This window comes from Chenopodium album, chromosome 5, assembly GCF_948465745.1.
Source record: "Chenopodium album chromosome 5, dcCheAlbu1.1, whole genome shotgun sequence".
NCBI classification, from domain to species: Eukaryota; Viridiplantae; Streptophyta; class Magnoliopsida; order Caryophyllales; family Amaranthaceae; genus Chenopodium; species Chenopodium album.
In genome coordinates this window covers 14,565,673-14,575,724 of record NC_137838.1, presented here as the reverse complement: position 1 = coordinate 14,575,724, position 10,052 = coordinate 14,565,673, and the positions used below count along the sequence as shown (strand labels likewise).

The following is a 10,052-nucleotide window of genomic DNA, read 5'->3' as shown; positions in this document are numbered from 1 at the left end:
TTAGCCATTCCATTGATAACCAATTAGAAAAACTATTCACCCTACTGAAACAAACTCTGAAAATAATTTTAGACATGTTCATAGGGAAGCAAACTTGATCACAAATAATTTGCATTATTGTTGTGGCAAAGTAATGTTGGGGTGATTTTCCCTTTTGTTGTCAGGATTTCATGCTTAAATTGTTTAATGATGATTATTAGCACCTACTCCCTTTTTTTTTTTTTTTTGACCGTGCACCTCCCTTATATGAGTCATATGGTGCAAAAAAAAAGGGACAGAAAGAATATTAAATTTGAAAAACTTCCTCCAAAATGTATTTCAAATAAGACAATGGAGACGAAGTGATGAGTATCATTTATCCAAACAATTTCCAATAATGATTAATAAAGAACTCCCATGACATATATTTCTTCAATTTTTTTAGTTGATTCTATAAGCACGCCTGCTAACGCATGTTTTTTACGATTAATATCTCTAATTATGTCATTATAAATTATAAAAGTGGATATTAATAAAATATACATCGAGAAGATTCAAACAAAATCTCACATAAATATGTTTTATCGTATTATAAATCGCAAAAGCCTGAAAAGAGTGAAAACATATTAGCAAGTCTTCTGGAGGTAGACTTTACTTGTAGTCAAAAATAGCATCTGACTGTATACTTAAATTTCTAACCCACTTGATAATGCAAGAGCCTATAGTTAATTAGGTAGCAAGTCAACTAGTCAAGTCTCCTCACTCTACAATTTTTTTTATATCTTTGAAAATGAAAACATAGAGTTTTATCAAAAAAACAAAAAATGGGGGAAATTAGCCATTCCATTGATAACCAATTAGAAAAACTATTCACCCTACTGAAACAAACTCTGAAAATTTCCATGAAAAACACCATTGTCACTAGCTATACAATTCTTAGCTCTCTCCCTTTTCTCTTCCTTATGATTTACTTTGAAATACTTTTTGAAAAATCATTAACAAAAACTTTCAACTTCAAAACTCCTCTCACATATTCCCAAAAGTTTAGGAAAATTTCTGAGGAGTGGATAGATTATCCATTTCCAGCTTTAATCTACCTCTTCCTCCTGCACGTACTAGATTTCCTTGCTGCTATCCTAACCATTGTTCTGTCATTGAAGACGTACGAAGACGGTCCTATGTATGAAACCATCAGCCTCAAAGAATTGATCTTAAGACAATCCATCATGACCAGCAGAGAAAGGATGAAAGGCTCATTTGTTACATGTTTGTATGTTTTGTTTCTTTCAACTTGTCTTTCACTTGGATTTATTCTGCTAGTATTGAGCTACTACAGCTTTGATTCAAACTGTTATTACCTGATTTTTACACTAGTCTATGTGCCTGCTTTTCTTGGAATGTTGCCTAAGTACTTGGCGTTGAATGCTGTTTGGAATACGAGTGTGGTGGTTTCGGTCTTGGAAGAGGTTCATGGGATTGATGCGTTAACCCGTTCGTTTTATCTGTGCAAAGGGAATGAGAAGCTTGGAGGAAAATTGATGCTGGTTTTCCTTGTATGGGGCTTTAGTCTAAGGATTTCTTGCATGTTTTTTGATGATGGGAAGATTGGAGTTATAGGGAGAACTAGCTTGCTATGGTTGGCGATTCTGATCAAGTGGATGGCGTGTGTTATGTATTATCATCACTGTAAGGGGAGTAAGGCTTTAGGAAGATCGGTCACTTCTACCAATCGTTTCGATGACAGTCGCCCTCATGAAGAAGCTGAATTGACCACAATTATGGTTTCAGATGGCGGATTACAGACAATAAGAGCAGACGCCAATATTGTTGATGACCAAGATGAGGAAATCCCTCCAAAAAGTTGCTAAATTGAATTAGTGTATAATGTATGTTGTATCCCTTAATTACCTATCTAATCTCAAACTGAAATGAATTACAAATTATCTGTGGTGTATATTGTATTATTGTATCTTCTGGTATTATCTATGGTATTAACAAGTGTCTTAGAGACTATGAAAAGTCAAAAAAAAAAAAAAAAAAAAAAAAAAAAAGACAAGGGGAGTATAAGTTTAGACACGTTCATAAGGAAGCAAACTTGATAACCAGGTGATTTAGATAGATTTGACACCATTACAGACAGATATAAAGCTTATCAAGAAAGATGACAATCAGGAAAAATGATTTAAGTTGCTAGTTTGCTACTGAAGAGAGGTCCAATTTATGTAAAATTTAGGGGAAAAAAAAGTATAGACAAGATATGCGAAATTTTAGACATATAAATGTCCTTTTATCTTTTATTTAAAGGAATACTCTAATTTAGTCCATTCAATTTGACTCTAGTATGTAGTTACCACTAGCTTCCAAGAAAGAGTTCATATAAGATGGACAGCAGAAGTTATGTTATGGCAACATGCACTCCAAACACCATTGTTGGCAGCCACTACTTTCGAACACGCATAACTGCAAAAGTTCAGAATCCTCCACAACCCACTATAACCTCAAATCCAGTCTCTTAGATTTTAACTCAAATGATGGGCCAATGCCTAAAGCTGTCTAGGATCGCCATTTTGCTATACTACGTGGTCACTATGCAACATGTATGCTGCAAGTCTACAACTCCGATAGAAAATGACAGAAACCCAGAGAGAAGCTCACCAACTATAAAGTATGGTATTATAACAAGTAAACATGAACACCAGAAAAAACATCCTTGTCCAGGTAGCAACCAAAAATGAGAACATATAATGGGAAAAATAAAAAAGATAACACTAGCAGTAATGACAGTCCTCAGCCTATACTCCAGCCTCTTTTCTGAGAACAGCTAACGTTACTCGTTTTGTTTCTTCTAAGCCTGCAAAAGATAAGGACGGTATTAGAAAAAAGGTACACAAATCACAACTTTGCATACAGATTGATAGCAGATAGCAAGGCTTCAGTAATCAAAAGAGCATTTCACTCCAGGATACCAGAGTTCCAAAACAGTCAATAATATTGATTTAAGGTAATCAGCCTAAACAGCATCAAACACAGTATCAATATGCTAGAAATGCATCTGACTCTAGGCTAAAGACACTAAAAATAGTACATTCCCCCATCTCTCAGTCCTCAGCCTCCCCAGAAACCGGGAAGGAAGCAGGAGGGAGAAGAGACTACAATTGAGACATAGGATCAAACAACATAATAAAGTGGTGGACACCTATCCACTAAGTTAAAACACACGTGCGTGCATAAAGCCATGTATAGTGAAAAGTTGAAACCCACCTTGCTAGCGATGTTGTTTGAGAGCCAGTCCAGACCCTCGTAAAGTCCTTCTCCAGAGGTGGCACATGTGCTCTGAATGTACCTATAATTACAGGAACAGATGAAGATTAGTCAATACAGAGCAGGGCATCTGTCAACATAGTGAAAAGTTAACTAAAAAGAAGACGCAGAGAAATGCAATGACATGCAACTCAGCTGAAGATAGAAGAAACCAAAGAGGCAAAGCTTACCAGTGACGTTGACGTAGAGAATGGAGGCCAAGCTTATCAGTAATCTCAGCGGCATTCATTGCATTTGGCAGATCTTGCTTGTTAGCAAACACCAATAAAACTGCATCTCGCAATTCATCCTACCAATATTCAAATGTGTAAGAAAGACCAATGTAATCAGGATTCACAATCGTCATAATTATTTCAGTGGACAAACTTAATAAAAACTCCCATTCGTACAGCTACAGAAAAACCAAGAAAGCCAGAGAATAAAACCTACCTCGTTTAACATCCTATGCAGCTCGTCCCTAGCCTCAACAACACGGTCACGATCATTACTGTCAACCACAAAGATGAGCCCTTGGGTGTTTTGGAAGTAATGTCTCCACAATGGACGAATCTGAAATCATCAATAAAAATTTAGAGTGGGAACCAAAAAAGGGCATAATTCAATTATACAAGATACATAAACCAAAAAGAAAACAATGTCAATCTTTTTCTTAAGGTGCATACAAGTAGACATGTACTAAATTGCTAATTTTTGGGTTTAGGAAAGTACACAAATAATCAACAACAAAGTGAATGTATACTATAGGCCACATGTGATCAATAACCCACACAATTTAGCATGCCACAGCCTAACAATCTGGCATAACAAAATTAGTAAGCACTAGTATTTTCCCAAGCTCCTATGGGGGAGGTGAATGGGAAAGTAAGGGAAGAGAGTGATTAGACCATAATTTGACCAGAAGATCCTTGAGCTCTCATACTTAATGTACATAATGGTGATAATTGATTGATAATGGCGATAAGACCATAATTGGAGAAGAAGGCTGTCGAATACGAAGGTAAAGAAAGAAGACCCACCTTATACCATCTTTGAACAATATTAACATGATTAAAAACTATTTGGGATGGTTTTTTGTTTTCAGTTTTCTATTTTTTTGAAAACAAAAGCCAAAAAATAGGAAACTAGAAAAAGTTGTTTTCACTTTTCCGTTGTCAGTTTACAAAATTGTTATAACTTTAATAAGTTTGACCCATTTTGCTTTATTAAATGACATATGACATGATTATAAAAAACAAATGAATACTTAACTTTTAATTATCCAGATTAACTCTCAGTTTACCCAATTTCACTATTTAAAATAAGTTAATCAAAAAAAAAAAAAAACAAAAAAAGAGAGAGAGAGAGAGATGAAATGAGATAAGGGTCAATAGATTCAAATAAGGACCAATATTCAGATAGAGGCTACTAAGTTCAGACAATAGTTTTTCAGGTGAAGAATTATCCACTGTTGATCAATCAGACACTAACATGTGTTTGCAAAAGAATGTGGGGATGCTTTTTATGACAATTTTACACTCCCACTTCAACAAAGTCAAAGCGATCAGTTCCAAAAACATTTACATTATTTCATAAGAGGCGGGAAGAGCAAAAACCATTAAACTGCAACTTTGTCCCAGGCAACACTCATATCCTAGCCAATGTAAATTAGGAAATAACTAAACAAGAAATGACAAGGTAATAAATTTAATCCTGTTCATTCCCTCCCCTCAACTAAAAAAATGATCTGACCACATAAGCAAAAACATGCAGTCAAAATCATGTCATTGAGGAACGGTTGCTATACCATATGAGCATAACTTCAAAAGGTAATAATTAGGACTCAAGGAAAAGTAAATTATAGATATGTCTATGCCATGCAAGAATTTAATATAAGACTTAAAAAATAGCAACACAAGATGATATCAGATATATAAAGTAGACAGGACTTGCCTTGTCTTGACCTCCGACATCCCACACGGTGAAGCTGATGTTCTTGTATTCCACAGTCTCCACATTAAATCCTATCAGCACATAAGAACAAGTTCCAAACACATTATACACAGCTGAGTATATGCAAAAAAACATCAATAAGTCTGAGACATAGGATCAGACCAATACCAAGAAACTAAACAAGATAGGTCAGGAAAGTTCTTTTTAGGGAGTGTTACAAAGAGGACAAACAAAAGGATAAATAGTCACTTTTCTTAAATTACATAAAAGAAGGGCATTATTTCCTTGCTCAATATATTGAAAAGCTAACATTTCAAATTTCAAAGCTATGATCCTGTATCACAATAAAATACAGAACTTGTACACAGTAAGGGTCAACAAAAACGAGCAGTGTTTTGAAGGCAAATAGTTACACTAGTGTGGTGCTAGTAATTTAGCATTCCAGATGCCATTTACCAGGAAAAGTCATTCAGTGAAGCTTGCAATAAAGGACTTGAAATTCCAAAAAACGTCAACAGATTGCATTGATTTGGACACAAATTCAACACGAGGAATACACTAGCCAATGAAAGGGAAACCAGGAAAGATCTCTAAATTGGTTTACCGCGTCTAAACATACATATTGAATATAGGCCAATATAAAGGAGAGACAATAACCAAAAACAAACACACTAGTCATCTCATGGCAAGTCAAGTATTTTATGAGCATAGTACTACTGCATCATCAAAATACCGAAGGAGAACGACAAACAATTTCAATATGAACAGAATCCACAATATAATCATTAAAAGCTCGAAATTAAAAATCTAGAGACATACCGATGGTGGGAATGGTGGTGACAATCTCTCCGAGCTTAAGCTTGTAAAGAATTGTAGTTTTACCAGCCGCATCGAGACCCACCATAAGGATTCGCATTTCCTTCTTGGCAAATAACCGGCTAAACAATTTCGTAAATGATAGCCCCATTTTTCACCTAACAGATCCAATCAAACAAATTTTTCCATCAAATCGAAAGTCAATTAATCAAATCAATCACAATTCTCTTCAAATTAAATCAATTACAAGTAAAAACAAATTCATGATTGCGATTACAAAAATTAAAATCAACAAAGTCAGCGATTAACCTAAGCAACAAAATTCAATCAATCAAACCACAATTCAAATGCAAATTACACCAAAAAAATCGAGAAGTTAATAATCGCACACCAAAATCTCCAATCAAAAATCATTCAGAAATGAAAAAATTGAAATCAAAAGGCGATGCGATGCGATTCTATAAACAAAAAAGCGATCAAAACATAGATCGGAAAAAGATGAAAAATTGAAAAAAGATGAAGAGATCTGAAGAAAGGGAACTTACGAAGAGGAGAGAGAAAGGAGAAGGAAGAAGAGAGGAGGATCTGAGAAAGCTGAAGCGTCCACGATCACGAAGGTGAGGTGAGAGAGAGAAAAATAAAGGAGGTGAGATGAGAGGAGTATATAAATGCTACTCTGTCGTAAAAGACGGACGTTTTTCATTTTTTTTTTTTTTTTTTTTTTTTTTTTGGTGTTCTACCCGGTTCACCCTTTGGGCTAATCCGGATTCGGGGATCAGTTCTGGGTGGTTAGGTTTCAGTCCCCTCCCGATTGTTGTTGCGGGGGGATCGAACACGAGTCCTCCCTACCAAGTGTAGTCCCAATCACCACTACACCAACAACCAATTGGTTACGGACGTTTTTCATTTAGATCTGTCATTTCGTGTGTACGCTCTTCAGTCGCTATTACTTGGACGGAATGTTTGATTCTAACTTGCTACTTGCTTTTTCCGTTACCTTTTCTAATCCCGTGTGATGCATGATTTTTTTTTTTTGGGAAATTCTCTTTGGTAAACTCCAAGTTTTTACTTTTCTAAGTGGTAAACGTTCTTAAATTTTATTATCAATGGTAAACCTAGATTATTGATTACCATTGATAACTGTTATTTTAATAAAAATCCATAACTATAGTTAGTTTTTTTTTTAAAAATAATTAATTTATTATAGAAATATTTTTCAAAAAAAAATTTAAAAAAACCAAACCCCCCCCCCCCACCCAACCAGCAGCCCCTCCCCCTCCACCACCGTCAGCCCCGACCACCAGCCCAACCCCCAACCTGATTTACCCCGACAACCAAACAACCTCCCAGCCAACCCTCGACCACCGAAACCCCCACCCCACTTAACCCCGACCACCGAACAACCTCCAAGACCAACCCCTGACCACCGAATAACCTCCAAGCCCAACCCCGACCACCGAAACCACCACCTGACCTAGCCTCGACCCCTAAAAACGCCACCCCGATCCCCAAAACAGCAACGAACTCCAACAAAACCACCACCACCCCCACCGCAAAACTCCAACCAGTTACCTCGACCACCCGCGCATCTCCCTTCGCTGCTCCCAAATGCACCACCATAACAGCCATAATCAGTGGAAAACAGGGGAGGGGGTGGTTTCGGGGCTGCGGTGGTCGCGAATGGGTGGAATCGGGGATCTGGTGGTCGAGAAGTGGTGGAATCGGGGTAGCAGTGGTCGATTTTTTCGGGTTAGGGTTTGTTTGGATGGGTGGCGCGACGGTAAGGGGTGGTCGAGGTAATTGGGCATGAGTCGCCGACGGTCGGTGAGCTGGAGGCCGCCGTTCGGTTTCTGGGGGAGAGGGGAGCTGCGTGAAGGTCAAGGGGAAATGGAATGGTGGTGAAGGTGGTGACAGCCTGGCAGGGGTGGGGGGAGGGGGTGGTTGATTTTTTTTTATTTTTTTTAAAATTTTAGTATAATTATTAAATTATTAAAAAAATAATTAAAAACCTAACTATAGTTAAATGTTATTGTTAAAAAAAATAAAAAAAACCTAACTATAGTTAAATTTTTAATAAAATATAATAATTAATGTCATAAGTAATAATTATAAAAAGTTGATGAGTACCAAAGATAATTTTAAAAAACTTTGTTTACCACTTAGAATTTTGTAAAATTGAAGTTTACCAAAGAGAATTTCCCTTTTTTTTTCATTTACGATAGTGGATCATTGAATAAAAAGGGGATGAGATTAAGTGGAACATTTTTTACCCAACTAATCAAAATTTAGTTTTTACTTTTCATTTGATAATTAAAAGAAAAACAATCATTAAAATGTGAACAAAATGCTTATAGGTGTGTCGTGCACCTGGATGTATATATGGAGTAACAATAATCTCTCCAAATCATAGGGTGTGAATATGTAGATGGAAGTAGAAAATGTAATGTAATTGTAGCTATTTGTATTTCATAGACATGACAATTATTAGATTTGATGGAGTTTGCTCACTTAGGGATTTTTTAAATGAAAGTTTGATAAGCACTAAAAAATGAAATTCTTTTGTAAAATGAAAAAAAAGGGGGGGGGGGAATATAGTAATGTCAACAACACTCTATGCAAGCCTTGATCACCCTACAATTACTGATAAATGTGTCTGAGCCGCACCGGTGTCCACTTTATAAGTCTAAGAAGGTTCTACCTCAAAATCATTGTCAATGAGGGGAATAGTCTCTTATCCTTATTAAGTGGGCACAACTTTCTTATAGGGTTGTTTATGGGCTCAACACTCCCCCTCACATGTGCGTTGTCCATAATATTGGCCTTATCACAACTAAACCCAACCCGGGGCTCTGTTTACCATGTTAGAAGATCAACTCAACCAAAACCTTAATCTGATACTTGAAGTACAAGATTGATTTATATACTTTATCACACCCTATACTATGAGAGCCAGTTGAACTTAACATATAGATGCAGCTAGAGCTGTCAAAAGCTGACCTGACCCGAAAACCCGACCCTAACCCGACCTATTAACTGACCCGTCTGAACCCGAAAAAAATGGTGACCCGAACCCTACCTTACCCGACCTGAAACCAACCCTAGACCCGAGTTGACCCGAGTATTTGTGACCCAAACCCGATCATTACTCGACCTAGAGACGACCCGACTCGGATGTAACCCGTAAATTATTGACCTGAACCGAACCCGACCTGAACCGAAATTGACCCAAACCTGTTTTAACCCGTCAAAACCCGAATTCAACCTGACATGTTCCTAATCCGACCCGAATTCAACTCAACTTGTTCCTAACCCGACCCGAATTTAATCCGACTTGCTACAAATCCGACTCGAATTTTAACCCGACCTATTATAAACCCGACCCGAATCAACCCGACTTGTTATTGACCCGACCCAAATTCAACTCGACTTGTTATTGAATCAATATGTATAGGTCGTTATCTCATGTTGGTATTGGAAAGGAAATTGAATCTTAACTCTATTCCTTCAATATTTCACTTTGAATTTTAAGAGGTTAGTTTCAAAACATGTTTTTAGGGAAGAATTTCAGGGACGAAACATGTTTTCCGCAAATTATTGACTTGAACCGAACCCGACTCGAACCCGAGAATGACCCGACTTGGAAATGACTCGACTTGATTATAACCCGCAAATTAGTGACTTGAACCGAACCCGACTTGAACCCGAGAATGACCCGACCTGATTATAACCCGTAAATAATTGACTTGAACCGAACCCGATTCAAACCCGAGAACGACCCTAACTCGTTTAAACCCGTAAAGGCCCGAATTTAACCCGACCTTTTACTAACCCGACCTAAACCCGACCCAAACCCGATAAGATGTATGACCCGACGTGACCCGACTCAAGTATGAACCAACCCGAACCCGACCCGCATATGTTATGACATTAACCCGTATTGACCCGACCCGAGATGACCCGACTCACACTAACCCGACTCAAACCCGACCCGTTTACCCGAATTGACA

At 37.3% G+C, this 10,052-nt stretch overlaps 2 protein-coding genes across 2 annotated transcripts; one reads left to right on the top strand and one right to left on the bottom strand.

The window, feature by feature from the left end:
* The first annotated feature begins 803 nt into the window (after positions 1–803).
* LOC145632641 (uncharacterized) lies at positions 804–1,847 on the top strand. The gene has a single exon (XM_081684991.1). The coding sequence runs from the start codon at positions 804–806 to the stop codon at positions 1,845–1,847; it is 1,044 nt and encodes a 347-aa protein (XP_081541117.1).
* Positions 1,848–2,627: 780 nt separating this feature from the next.
* On the bottom strand, positions 2,628–6,727 carry LOC145631956 (ADP-ribosylation factor). The gene is made up of 7 exons (XM_081684192.1): positions 6,591–6,727; positions 6,049–6,203; positions 5,230–5,300; positions 3,730–3,849; positions 3,471–3,589; positions 3,241–3,322; positions 2,628–2,830 (listed from the first exon to the last, which is right to left on the bottom strand). The coding sequence occupies exons 2-7, from the start codon at positions 6,194–6,196 to the stop codon at positions 2,825–2,827; spliced, it is 546 nt and encodes a 181-aa protein (XP_081540318.1). The 5' UTR covers positions 6,197–6,203; positions 6,591–6,727; the 3' UTR covers positions 2,628–2,824.
* Positions 6,728–10,052: the final 3,325 nt, after the last annotated feature.